We start from the raw sequence: 14,847 nt of genomic DNA, 5'->3' as shown, positions 1-14,847 counted from the left end.
TTTGGTTGGGGGCGAGCGGTCCTGCTCGAGGGAAGGGGAGGAGTGGCTTGCCCACTCTGAGGGCGCTGACTGTTTGGTCTGCCCCAGGGCAGACCAAACCAGTCATACACACTCTGCATTTTCTCCATGGAGAAAATAGCCTCAACATAGACGCCAGTGTGGTCGGCGTCCCAGCCAATCATAGCGCTGCCATTGGCTTAGAGGAGGGGGGGGAGGCTGCCTGGGCTGCTTCCTGTGAGGAGCAGAGACGACGCAGGACCGGACCGGGCCAATGAATGTAAGTTAACTTAAAAAAAAAAAAAAAATGAACCCCTCCCCTCCCTCCACAGAGGTTCTAGGCATGACCTGATCCTGGACACAATCTGTCTCCCTGGGGGACGGGGAGGGGGGGGGGGGCATGTTTTTATGTACCTTTGGTAGGTTTCAAGTGTAGGGGACTCGTGGGTGCTTTTGGATCAAGAAATCATGTTCATGTTATGTAATCAAACTATTTTCTACCGCTCTGTTTATAAGGAAGTAATTCTCTTCCTGTATTTTACGTGAGGGATCTTTTGTTAGCCGTTTGTAGTGATGTGTGTTATTCAACAATCGTTTGCATACGTATCTGTACATTTCTTTTGGGAGAATTAACCCCTTCAGCGCTGGGCGAATTCCGCCGCGGTGCTGAAGGGTTCGAGCGCGGGCGGGCTCATGACGGAACGGTTCCGTCATGAGCACAGCTCAACCGTGGCTCATGACGGAACCGTTGCGTCATGAGCATGGAAGGGGTTAAAATTGCACCCCCTTTATCTGCAGGTTTTATCACAATTCAATCATCCTCCGACATTGCTTTTAGGGCATCCATTTTCAGTGATAGTCACCTTTAAAGAAACAATAAATTACAGAGTGTCACTTAGCACAATAAATCATTGTAAACTATTGCATCTTGTGGTTTAGGGTTAGCCACCACAAGGAACTTGAAAATGGCTATAATTGCACTATTGGGGTGACCAACTGGAACTTATTGGTCTGTGACTGGCTCCCTGCCATAGCTGAACAGTTAACTTGCATTTAAAGCAGTGTTCAGTCCAGTTCCAGGGTCTATGGGCAAACCACTATAGAAACCAATGGAGAGTGGCGTGGTGAATGGGTTCGGTTGGTTACTTCAAACCGATTCCCTTACAACTGATACCCCCTGAGGCGTATCTCTTACTTGTGGTGCATCATAATGTTGTTTCTCACTCAAAATATCAGTATCATCCCCTGGATGGATTGATCTACTTGTGTCTTTTCTGTATTTTCTGTACGCAAAACCTGATAAAACGTTTTGAAAGAAAATAAAAGGAACTCAATGGAGTGGTCCTGATGCAAGGCGTGCAGAATGCTGAAGGTTTTCAAGGAAGCTGAGCCAGTGTCTGAGACCTTCCTGTGCCCACCTCTTGGTCAATGAACATGACTTGGCAGATGTGGCCTCAGGAATCCATAACTATCAAAGTCTGGGTGAAATCCAGACTAAAACATCATTCAGACTAAAACCAGTGGTTCCATTTAACTAGCAGTTGCTTCCTTGCTGGGCAACAAAAACTGCACTCAGACTCTCTCCGGTCCAACAGAGACGTACAACTTTTGAGGGCCGGGACTCTGTTTTCCAGGCTGCAATTCAGTGGTCCGCCGCGATCAGGCATTCTTTGCTACCAACTCACCGAGGCAGGTTTCTTCGGCTTGTATGCCCTGAGGCTGTAAAGGGAGCCAAACAACGGATTCGACGTCACCTTCTGTGTCTGGGACTCGGAGACATCTTTTCCTAGAGCGAGATCTCCCAGGCATAGTCCTTTATTTGCTAGCCTAGGGTGCATGCTGTGCAGTCCAGTCTTTGGTGCAGTCTCCTTGCTGGGTCCAGTGAACAGCATGGCAGTGCTTAAGTGTTTTGTCCAGTAAAGACATGATCTGAGCTCTGGGTGCCACTCATGTCAGATTCAAGCTCAGGGAGTGGGAGAGATAATAGCCAGTCAGGCTACCAGGTCCCTCCCACCTGATAACTTCCTGTGAAGTGTGACATCTAGCTGTCCGTGGGTGCACTTTTCTACCCACTCTCAGCATGTCAGACCCCCGCTCTTGGTGTGTGGATCTCCCTAGCCTGTCCCAAAGGTGTGGCTACTTGGAGGTTTCACTCCCCTTAAACAGTTTGGCAATGGCTTTTCCATCACTGTCCAAACTGCCAGTCTTTCTCCTAAATCAAAAGAGCAGCCCCTGTCGAGTGTGACTACCAGTTGATCTTCAAAGGCGGCTTTCCCTTTGTAGCTTGACTTTTGAGCTCACACCCTGTTTGGCAATCCTGCGAGGAGGACATCACACCTTACATTGGCTGCTCTTTTGTGTTCCTTCCTGAGAGTTCACTCCTCTATCCTGGAGGGCAGTAGGCTGTCTTGAGCACAGCATCTGGTGTGCAACTGGAAACCTTCACTGGAAACTTTTGGGCAACATGTGTTCAAAAGTTAGATTGAATTCGACTTGAGCAACAAGTCTTTTTTTTTTTTTTTTTAATACACTATTTCTTTTGATACCTTGAAGTATCAAGTTAAGTTGTCCCATTTGGAAGTTACCACTGATGAGTTGTCCGTGCGTAACTCTGTACTCGCCAATGGGGCTACGAGCCTATGCACAGTAAAAATGACAATGCTGGGTTTTATCGTCTGGACATGTAAAGTTTGTAAAACCCATGGCCAACTTTTTAATATAACGCACACTGATTTTAGGGCTTAGTATGCCTGCCTTAGGGGTGACTTCCAAATACTAAAAAGGAAGCTTTGGGCTTTTTCCATTACTTTAAATGGCAAAGTCGAGTTTGCAGTCAAAGACTCATTCCTGCTTTGTCACATTAGTAGTGCCACAATACGTGCTGCAGTCTTCTAGGGACATTTAACTTACAGGCAAAGTAAATTAACTTAAACCAAGTAGGTATAATCCAAATAAATCTACACTTGGGTCAGAGCACATGCACAGAGGCCTGGTCAGCAGGGCGGGGGTCAGGTACTTATAAGGAGGGTCTTTATAAAAGATGTTTTATATGCCCTCTGATAGAGAAATTGCACATTTCACTTTCCCCATTGTAGTAAAGTGCTTCCCAAAATCTACTTCTGTGCTGGGAGTACTGTGGAGTGAGGATCTATATTATGTTTGCATATTCAGGACCCCTAAAGCCTCCCATAGGTAGCCCAGTGGTGGTGGGGGCATGTAGCTATAAGCAGGGTCTTTATAAAATGTTTTTATAAGCCCTGGTGTTGGAAAAATGGCACATTTCAATTTCCCCATTGTAGATCCCCGACCACATAGGGTAACATTGCACTAGTTTATGAACTCCTAACTATCTCAAGGGATTACTAAAAAAAATATATAATTCAAGGACTTAAAAGAATAGCATTGATAAACCATACAGTATGCTATTGTCGAATGTATCCTAAAGTATATACAAAATAATTTATAAGACTCTTTGTGTCTGTAAGCCAAAATTCAGCCTTCCTGCCCCCGTGCCTGATTGGTCAGTTTTAATAGGATTAGCAAGGCTGCTTTAATGAAGTGATAAGAAGATAGGACGGGCATAGAATTCCAGGCCCATCTACCCACCTGTTCCCCTAACCCAGCCAGATGGCAGGCTTAAGGAAGGAATTTGCAGATGTCTGGGGGAGGAGAGCTATGGAAATGAGCCATACTGGAGGGTGGTTTCGGCGCCTCTTGCCTCTCTGCTGAGACTTCAGCCATATTGAATTTTAGAGGAATAGTGCTTTCTGGGACACCATTATACCACACTTTGGAGGAAGTGGTCCTGCTCTGGGGTGTTACCTTAAACCTCATTGGACAGGAGTGCCGTCTTGATTGACTCCAGAGGACACTCGATAAGTATCTGAGAGGAGCAGAGTCTTAGATCTGCTGCTTGAAACTAAAAGGACTGCCAAGTTGGAAACTTGATTCGCACCATCAGGTCCTGCTTTCTGACTGCTCCAGCTGCATCATCTGGAACTTCAGCCCTTCGGATGTACCTTGCTTCAAGAGGAATAAAGAGTGGGCTCCCTGCAAGCTACAGGTTAACATAATTCACCTGCATCAAAACCACCAAGAGTCCCCTGCCTGGAGTTCATTCAGTGGACTTATAAGGATTTTGGCCAGTTGCATTGTGGGAATTGTGGTCCCAAACTTTCCAAGACCATCTTGGAGCTTCCAGACCCTTGGATTGTGTTTTGGACACATTGCACCCTCAAGAGGAACTTCAGGAAGAAGTTCCACAAGTCTGGAGCAACTTTGGGGAGAAAATAAACTCCATAAGGTGACTAAGAGCTAGACAGTAAACTCTTTAAAAATTCACACCTCCGGTTCCCTACATTGAAATTTTGTTTTGGTGTCATTTGGAAGATAAAAATATTTCCTATTTGTATAAATTGGTTTTGGAATTTTGTGTTGTCTTAATTATTTACTGAATTGTTTTTATTTAAATTGCTTTACATACCGGTTTCCTAAATTAAGCGTGCCTGCTCGCCGCCAAGCTACCCAGGGTTGAGCATGGTAATAATTTATTGTACTGAGTACTAGACCGTGTTAGTGGCCTTATTGCCAGTGGTAGGTGGAGAAGTGTAGCTCACTGGTTAGAGGAGGCATACCCTGAAGCAGAAGTCAGACCCGGGACCAGGGTTCAATTCCCGACGCGGCAGGGTCTGGAGCCCAATTGTCCACGGACTCGATAATTCTCGCTTCGGTGCCTACTCTAAGCATGAGTTCACACTATGCAGCTCTGGGCAACAAGCTTGCTTAATCTCCACAACGGCCCCCCGCGGCGGGATGCCTGGCTTTCACCTTGGGGATGCCCAGTACGGGTTATCTCACAGGGAAAAACCAGGACGGGTTCCCAATGCAAGCGCCGAGATGCCCAAGGGTAATTTGAGCGCTATATAAGACCGCACATACATACAGATGCATGTTTACCACTACTAATATCCCACTGTCCAACACTCGCACCAACCCTTCCTGGTATTTAGAATTGATGCACAGCTCACTTCGGCAGTCAAAGCGCCTCCTTCCTTTGGGATTCCGCCTCTCAAGTTTGGGTTGGGGTTTTTAGGTTTGGTGCACCATCTGTTGAGCTTCTTCTGAGATCACCTTGTAAAGTGAGGGAACTAGAGGAAAGGTCAGACAGATTCATTGTGGACTATCTCCACCCCTCTCCCCTGTGTGGAGGATGATTTGCACATCCCCAGAATGCCATGGAAGCTCCTACAGTATTCCGAGTCCTCAGTCAGAGGAGAACATTGGCCACAGGTATCATAACCGAGATAGTTGTGTGTATCACGATCATTTTAACTGCCCTCTCTTTCTCTGCTCTGCATGTGCAGAGTACCTTTTATTGAGGTATAGCTCAGTGAGGTATCTTGTGTTATGAGTTCCAGACCTGTAGCCGTCCTTCAGTAAGGCTTGACTTCTCAAACTTGGCACCTTTAAGTATGCCTGTCTGCAAAGGGATGTTTGCACTGATGCACAAGTGGTAAACAACAATCCCCACCATAGACCAGGTTTTCTAGTAATCGCTGGCCATCGCAAGACCTGCGGTGAAGGCCAGTTTCAGCACTGTAGGGATGCCATGGTCTAGTGCACTGCGATGGTGTAGGGTCGATAGTCCTAGATGTTTTAGCTGTCTGCTGGACCCATTGTATATTTTCCTGCAGATGTGACTGGCTTCCCAACCGCCCAACTCCCAGCACGTGCTCCGTGTGGTGACTGATGATCCCCCCCCCTCCACAGCATCGTAGATTCTACTGACGTGTAGTGGCCCACCTCAAGTGATGCTTCATTTAACATGGGTGACTATTGCACTTGTGTCCAGGCCACAAGACGAGCGCGGTTGGTGGTAAATAACAGAGTTTTCAGGTATTTTTGCCTCCATCCAAAAAGGGGAAGTCTGTGTTAGAAACTGATCTTGTGTGTTAATAAGGTAGTGTTGGTCTGAACGAGTGACCCCACATGCATGTCATCTTTGTGGAGTTCTGCGTAGGGAGAAGTGGTAGCTCAAGAAATGGGCTATTCCCATGCACTGCATGCTGCAGTTTATTGCTTTTGCTGTTCTAGCTTCCCCCACCCTACATGTGTTACGCCCAGCTATTGGTTACTGCACTGCATACATGTCACACTTGCTGGTATATATTGCGGTGCACAGGTGTCGTGTCTGCTTTTGGGAATTGCAACATAAAGGTGGTGTCCCTCTGTGTACTGCACAGGTGCCGTGCCTGCTGTGTATTGCACTGAACAGGTGTTGCACCTGCTGCTATTTTTTGCACTGCACAGGTGTCACTCCCACTGCTCTCTAATGCACTGCACAGGTGCCACACCCGCAGCTATGTACTGCTCTCCACAGTTGCACCCACTACTATATATTGCACTGCAAGGTGTCACGTCTGCTGTTTCACTGTACAGGTGTCGCGCCCACTGCTATGTAATGCCCTGTACAGGTGTCGCGCCCACTGCTATGTATTGCCCTGTACAGGTGTCGCGCCCACTGCTATGTATTGCCCTGTACAGGTGTTGTGTTCACTGTGTATTGCACTGCAGATGGTGCGCCCTCTGCTCTATATTGCACTGCACAGTTGTTGCACCCCCTGCTATGTATTGTACTGCATTGCATCACGCCTGGTTCTCTGCAGAGGTGTCTCGCTGCTATGTATTGTACTGCATTGTGTCACACCTGTTTCACTGCAGGAATGTCGCTCTCGTTGCTATGTATTGTACTGCATTGTGTCACGCCTGTTTCAGTGCAGGGGTGTCGCTCTCGCTGCTATGTCTTGTACTGCATTGTGTCACGCCTGTTTCACTGCAGAGGTGTCACTCCCGCTGCTATGTATTGCACTGCACAGGTGTTGCGGCCGCTGCTATGTATTGCACTGCACAGGTGTTGTGTACACTTTGTCTTGCAGTTTGCCGTTGTTGTGTCCACTGATTATTGTGCTGCACAGGTGTTGTGCCTGCTATGTATTGCACTGCACAGGTGTTGCGGCCGCTGCTATGTATTGCACTGCACAGGTGTTGCGTACACTTTGTCTTGCAGTTTGCCGTTGTTGAGTCCACTGATTATTGTGCTGCACAGGTGTTGTGTTGTGCCTGCTATGTATTGCACTGCACAGGTGTTGCGGCCGCTGCTATGTATTGCACTGCACAGGTGTTGCGTACACTTTGTCTTGCAGTTTGCCGTTGTTGTGTCCACTGATTATTGTGCTGCACAGGTGTTGTGCCTGCTATGTATTGCACTGCACAGGTGTTGCGGCCGCTGCTATGTATTACACTGCACAGGTGTTGCGTACACTTTGTCTTGCAGTTTGCCGTTGTTGTGTCCACTGATTATTGTGCTGCACAGGTGTTGCGCCTGCTATGTATTGTGCTGCACAGGTGTTGCGCCTGCTATGTATTGCACTGCACAGGTGTTGCGTACACTTTGTCTTGCAGTTTGCCGTTGTTGTGTCCACTGATTATTGTGCTGCACAGGTGTTGCGCCTGCTATGTATTGCACTGCACAGGTGTTGCGTACACTTTGTCTTGCAGTTTGCCGTTGTTGTGTCCACTGATTATTGTGCTGCACAGGTGTTGCGCCCGCTGCTATGTATTGCACTGCACAGCTGTTGCGTACACTTTGTCTTGCAGTTTGCCGTTGTTGTGTCCACTGATTATTGTGCTGCACAGGTGTTGCGCCCGCTGCTATGTATTGCACTGCACAGCTGTTGCGTACACTTTGTCTTGCAGTTTGCCGTTGTTGTGTCCACTGATTATTGTGCTGCACAGGTGTTGCGCCCGCTGCTATGTGTTGCACTGCACAGCTGTTGCGTACACTTTGTCTTGCAGTTTGCCGTTGTTGTGTCCACTGATTATTGTGCTGCACAGGTGTTGCGCCCGCTGCTATGTATTGCACTGCACAGGTGTTGCGTACACTTTGTCTTGCAGTTTGCCGTTGTTGTGTCCACTGATTATTGTGCTGCACAGGTGTTGCGCCCGCTGCTATGTGTTGCACTGCACAGCTGTTGCGTACACTTTGTCTTGCAGTTTGCCGTTGTTGTGTCCACTGATTATTGTGCTGCACAGGTGTTGCGCCCGCTGCTATGTATTGCACTGCACAGGTGTTGCGTACACTTTGTCTTGCAGTTTGCCGTTGTTGTGTCCACTGATTTTTGTGCTGCACAGGTGTTGTGCCTGCTATGTATTGCACTGCACAGGTGTTGCGGCCGCTGCTATGTATTGCACTGCACAGGTGTTGCGTACACTTTGTCTTGCAGTTTGCCGTTGTTGTGTCCACTGATTATTGTGCTGCACAGTGGTCACCCTACTATTTAGAGAGCTTCACCAGTGTAGGTGTTTTGCCCGCTAGTTATTACAGTCAGTCATAAGCTTTTATTCGATATGCAAGATATCTTGTAAGTACATAAGAAATACAATAAGCACATTAAAAATCACAGATACAAGAAGCCAGTATGAAATTCATAGTTATTACACTGTGCAGGTATTGCGCCCTTTAGTTAATTAGCCGAATGGGATAATCCCTCACAGCATTAATTGAACAAAAAACACCAGGACCAGAAGGGTGACTGGAATCGTACAGGTGTGAGGGCTTTTAACTGCCGGAAGATTGATGCGATACGCCCTTGGGATCAAACTCTCAAACCGTCATAGATTATACCTTCGCTTCATTTCCTCTGCTAGAAACGTTTAAAATAGAACTATGGGGAGTGATCGTTTCCCCCAAATGATGGGATTTTGTCTTGCAGCATCAAAACATCCCTTTGATGTAAAACACACCGGCTGCCTGTATACAATGAACTATAAAGAAATACAATGTACAGATCGAACAATAAAGCAGACGCGACAAGGATGAATGTGATTGTGAGACGAACTACGATCAAGGTACAATTGTGGGAGTTAATCTGTTAATGTATCACACCATGTAATAAAGACAAAGTATACACCAACAACTAGCAGCGCAAATGCAAAGTCTAAGGCAGGATGAACGTCTCACCTGTCTGTAGACCAGCTAAAAAGGAACGAAAGCAAACCTTAGAAGCCTTAAGGAAGCTTCAGTCCTCCAACTGCCATCTTGAGCTGCTAAGGACAACTTTAAAACCGCATCAGCAGCAGCTATGGAGGGACCGGGGACGCCAAATAGACTCTTGGGCTTATCTACTTCAAAGTAGTAAACAACATTTTCATAAAATCTTTGGAAAACAATAAATGAAATTGTAAGACGAACATGCGCCAAGAACAATTCCAATATACGAGAACATATCTGGGCGACCCACCTGACTGTGGGATTCGCAAGATCTCCCATCACTGAAGTCTGTGTATTGTAACAACATCTCCAAGCCTGCAGGAACATCTATGGGTGGAATTATTGCGACATATGGCGCTCGCTCCCTGGCGAGACCCAGACAAATTTCCAGTTCCAATATAAACTCCGAGCAGTCTTCGGAACAGGTAGGCGTGATGGAGCGCCCGGTCCAGATGGTAAACCAGGGGCCATCTTCAAAGAAAATCCCCAGTTTTGGACTGACAAACTCGCCACACTTTTTAGCCAGGTCTTAATTTCAGGACAGTCGTGTCGTGACCCCAATGACGACCGACACAATGGGTATATTTCAAAGAGCTTTATTCCTTTACCTCTTACTCGTGTCTCGTCCCTACTCTAACTGCCCGCTTCTCCCGTCGCTCCTCCTCGTCCCCCATCCCGGATACTCCACCCACCTAGCTACTAGACTGCTTACAATCTTAAATCTCCCCCTTTGTTAACAAAACGTGTGACAAGAGTTCACATTTCTTCTATTAACCGTCTAGGCCGTTGAATGGCTCGTCTGGGCCGGAGAGACATGCCTTCAGACACAGTTCCATGGCTGCCCCCAGCATCCCATTCCCGACTTGTGGGCCTCCGATCATGTTCTTCACGGCGCTCAGTCCCAGACGTCGTGAGTCCCGATGCGAGTGTTTCTTGCATGGCAGGACTGCATTTTTGGAAATGGGACACATTTCGAGTGATGCGCCTATTCTCCGACTCCGCCGTCAGCATCGTGCCCTTTTGTCGAGGGACTGTAAGGGGCTCCGCTCTGAACCGACAGTCCGTTTTCCTGTTTTGTTCTTGCTTGACTACAACACAGTCCCCTTCATGAAAGGAGAGAGATCTGGCACGTCTTCTTTGGTCAGCATACACTTTCATGCTCTCCTTGCCAGCTCGATCAGCAACTACTACTTCTTGATGAATACGGCCTGGAGACACCGGTCGTAAGGCACCCTCCCAGGCGGGTATCCGCGTCCGAAGGGGACGCCCCAACATGAGCGTAGCCGGACATTTACCTGTGGTAGCATGGGGTGTTGTTCGATATGCCCGAAGCACTTCATTGAGAGCTGTTTGCAGATCTCGTTTATCAAGGGTGGCTTACTGGAAAGTCTTTTTGAGTGTGGCCATAAACCTTTCAACGGTGCCATTGGCTTGTGGCCACAAGGGCGTTATTCTCCGATGCTGGACATCTATTAATTTTGCAAAGTCACTGAATTCCCGTCCATTGAATGGTGGACCATTGTCTGTTTTCAGTTCCTTGGGCACACCCCAGGCTGCAAAGACTTCATCTAAAACCGCGATGGTGTAGTACAGAAAGGAAATTTTCCAGTGAAACTCTTGCTAGTTTTGTTGAAGCAACTCTCTACCCTACCCTTGCTAGCGTAGAAAATGGAGGTTATTGTTATGCATGAACTGATCCAACGTGGTGTCCCACGGAGCGAGATCCTCGAAGCGACATGCCTGTCGAGGCGGATCCCGATTGCTGCCTGAAGCAGCCACCCTCTGCCGTGGTAAGCCGCGGAGCTCCCGCTCGGTCGAGCCAGATCCAGTCCCACACTTGGGGCCACCCCACACGCCGTCCAGCCCAGCAACAACAGCAGAAAGACGCACAAATGCCGCCACCGCCTCCAAGTCAACAGTCAACAGCTGAGAAACGCCGGAGGCCGCTGGAAACGCAGCCAAGTACAAGCCGCCAAAAAGGGAACGAGGGAAAATAACAGTCACCAAAAAGGACAAAAAGGCAGCCCCTAATGGTGCGCCACCATCCGTGAGTTAGATACTGTGTCAATTGTTGAATAAGCGCAATGAAGTTTAGCACTGAAGCTCAGAAAACATTCAATCGATGCCGGGAGGTACAGAGGAGCTTGCGGCAAAGACTAGCCCGCCGCCATGTTCCCCTGAAAAAACAGCCTCCTGCTGGTTATTGCGCTGCGCAGGTGTCGCACCTGCGTGCTGCGCAGGTGTCGCACCTCTGTGTTGCTGCGCAGGTGTCGCACCTGCGTGTTATTGCGCTGCGCAGGTGTCGCACCTGTGGGTTATTGCGCGGCGCAGGTGGCGCACCTGCGGGTTATTGCGCTGCGCAGGTGTTGTGCTCGCGATCTATTGTGCTGTGGAGGTGTTGCAGCAACTATTTATTGCACTGCGCAGGTGTCGTGCCCACAAGTTATTGCACTGCACATTTATTGCACCTGCTAGTTATTGCTATGCACAGGTGTCGCACCAACTGGTTATTTTGCTGCATAGGTGTTGTGCTCACAAGTTATTGCTATGCGCAGGTGTCCCACCAACTGGTTATTGCACTGCGCATGGATTGCACCTGCTAGTTATTGCTCTGCGCAGGTGTCGCACCAACTGGTTATTGTGCTGCGCAAGTGTCGTGCCCACAAGTTATTGCACTGCACATGGGTTGCACCTGCTAGTTATTGCTATGCGCAGGTGTCCCACCAACTGGTTATTGCACTGCGCAGGTGTCGTGCGCACAAGTTATTGCACTGCACATGTTGCATCTGCTAGTTATTGCTCTGTGCAGGTGTCGCACCAACTGGTTATTGTGCTGCGCAGGTGTCGTGCCCACAAGTTATTTCACTGCACAAGGGTTGTACTAGGTATTGCTCTGCGCAGGTGTCGCACCAACTGGTTATTGTGCTGCGCAGCGATAATGCCTCATTCTTCCAAACATGTGCAGTGTGCCGCTCCGTGAGTGAGTGCTTGAGTCTTTGATACTTTCTTCTTCTCACCCTCCCGCTGCAGGTGTCCCCCACGCTCTGCTCACTGCATGGAACCTCTCGGTTGCTGCTCTGGTCACCGCCCTCAGCTGCCTCCTGCTCCTCGTCATCCAGTTCTTTCAGCCAAAGAAGAAATTGTTAAGTAAGTTTTCTGTGTGCGTGAATATTACCTGTGGGGCGTTATGTTCGCTGTGCCAAGGCAGGGGGTGGGTTGCACAGAGGTAAACGCACTCTGTGGGTTGGTGCAGACGAGGGTCGGACACCTAGGGGTGATTGCTACTTTAGGGTGCGCTCTGGGGCGCCCCGAGACATGCACCTGGTAGGTAGGCGCTTCATTCATTCATTCATTCATTCATTCATTCATTATTAGCATCATGTATTTATAAAGCTGGTGTTTGCCTCTGGGGGCATCGTGGCGCTGAATACCAGGTGTAGCCAGGATTGATTCTTTCATGATCAGTCCAGTGACTTGGGGGGTCGACGCAGGAGATATTTCACCATCAGGCACTGAGTAACAGCATGGTAAGACTGGTACAAAACATGGGCATATAATTAAAGTGGGCCCTGTGTGGAAATCAGGCCAGTTCTGAACATGTGAAGACACTATATGGTATTTTTTGTGTTGAGAGGCTCCATGCATGTGTTTGCAGTAGGCATTGTTTGTGGCATTATCTGGGAAATCAACAGTAAAAACCACCCCCACCTGGCCATATAAAAGGCACACAAACTGCTGAACAACCGTCCCAGGCTCTAGTCTGCCACAGCAGCCCACCGGGCACTGCCGGATCTGGCGGTGTGACCCCGAGTGTAAGAAGAACCAACAGCATGCCCTGTAGACCTGACTCCCAATAGATGACGACCAATGGAAACCGTGGTTCACCGGTCAACCCTGGGTTTATTTATTACAATTATTTCAATATAGCGCCTTCTAGACCCCAGCGAGGGCACGGAGAGCTTTGGCAAGGGAAGGGGGGCTTTTGGGTTGCTACACCACCCTAATGTATGTATTCTGTAGTGAATAGTAGGGTACAGGTGCTTTAAATCGAGTATTGTGTGTGTGTGTGTGTCTGTGTGTGTCTGTGTCTAAGCAAAAATTCCAAGCAAAATCTGAAGTCTTTTAAAAAAAAAAATATATTTTAAAGGTCTTAAAAAAGATTTTCTCTTTACACAATATTGACTTTCAAGCACAGCTTCTCATATAATGTATTTATACAGCGTGATTGTTGGAATATCTGAAGCCCTCCCCACCCCAAAACGTACTGCCCAAGAATGATAAAACGCAGTGTATTACGTGGTGCGGTTGTGCGACTGCTCATCCAATGAACCCCCTTAGGACCCTTGGGTTTCATTTGTCAAACCCTCCGCTCGACCCTGGGTAGCTGTGGCTCTGAGCAGCAAGACCGTCAAACTCTCCGCTCGACCCTGGGTAGCTGTGGCTCTGAGCAGCAAGACCGTCAAACCCTCCGCTCGACCCTGGGTAGCTGTGGCTCTGAGCAGCAAGACCGTCAAACCCTCAGCTCGACCCTGGTTAATTGTGGCTCTGAGCAGCAAGACCGTCAAACCCTCCGCTCGACCCTGGGTAGCTGTGGCTCTGAGCAGCAAGACCGTCAAACCCTCAGCTCGACCCTGGGCAGCTGTGGCTCTGAGCAGCAAGGCCGTCAAACCCTCCGCTCGACCCTGGGCAGCTGTGGCTCTGAGCAGCAAGGCCGCCAAACCCTCAGCTCGACCCTGGGCAGCTGTGGCTCTGAGCAGCAAGGCTGTCAAACCCTCAGCTCGACCCTGGGCAGCTGTGGCTCTGAGCAGCAAGGCCGTCAAACCCTCCGCTCGACCCTGGGCAGCTGTGGCTCTGAGCAGCAAGGCCGTCAAACCCTCCGCTCGACCCTGGGCAGCTGTGGCTCTGAGCAGCAAGGCTCACACAGGAAGAAGTGTAAAGCTTTTAACAGGACCAGCACAATTGAAGAAGAAATACATGAGACACTCCACAAATGAGACACCAATTCATACAGATAGGTTGTATTTTTCTATATTTTTAGGCACCACAAAGAGAAGGATCCACCAGGGGGTTCCTGAGATATGGAACTTCCAAGGTCTAGTAAATCACGTTATTTCACTTAACCATGAACAAGCACATTGCAAATTCAACAAACGTTTCCACTAAAGTTTGGGCTAGTTGGAATGTGGTCACTTGGAGTCACTTCAGGCGACCAGCTACAGTAGGGATCCAGTCGGTTGGGGGGGAGCAAGGCCCTCAGTGACCGTCACCTCATCAGGTACTTCTCAATCTCGATTATGTAGTGGACACGGGGTAATGCATATTGTATTACTGTACTGTGGTCAGTTGTTTGTCCGGCCGACGTGGCGTTGCCACCCCTCAAGGTCTACACCTTGCGCTTGTTTCACTTTCAGCGGAAGTGCCCTTCATGGGGTTCTTCCTTCATTCGTAGAGTCATTTGGGGCTTCAAGTTGAATGTTACTTTATGGTGTGGCCTTACTTGGGTTGGGGCGAGGCTGGGTGGAGGGAGGGGGGAGGGAACTTTGCACTGTTTATGCTTTTTCCATTATGCACAGCTATGGTCACTGTCGCAATGTACTTCCTTAGTTAGCGATTACTTCATGACTTACTCAACGTACTCTTAACTGGGTAATACTACAGAACCCTCTGGTTTGTCTCTAATGTCCTGGAATGTACGGGACCTCGATAACCACCGCAAGCGACGACAGGTGCTCAATTATTTAATGCGCCATAGTGTTGACAATGCCTGCTTTCAGGAAGCGCATTTACTCAAAAAAGATGCG

General features: G+C 48.5%; 1 protein-coding gene across 2 annotated transcripts in view; it reads left to right on the top strand.

Moving 5' to 3' along the window:
• LOC146788763 (uncharacterized) overlaps positions 1-14,847 on the top strand; it is a 357,517-nt gene that overhangs the window by 167,142 nt on the left and 175,528 nt on the right. For both annotated transcript variants that reach the window (XM_085629932.1, XM_085629931.1), the window contains one exon: positions 12,077-12,193. In XM_085629932.1, coding sequence (XP_085486058.1) covers positions 12,077-12,193 — 117 coding nt within the window. The remainder of the gene's footprint in view (positions 1-12,076; positions 12,194-14,847) is intronic.

Source organism: Triturus cristatus, chromosome 10, assembly GCF_964204655.1.
Source record: "Triturus cristatus chromosome 10, aTriCri1.1, whole genome shotgun sequence".
Classification (NCBI taxonomy): Eukaryota; Metazoa; Chordata; class Amphibia; order Caudata; family Salamandridae; genus Triturus; species Triturus cristatus.
This window is presented reverse-complemented; position numbering and strand designations above follow the sequence as displayed.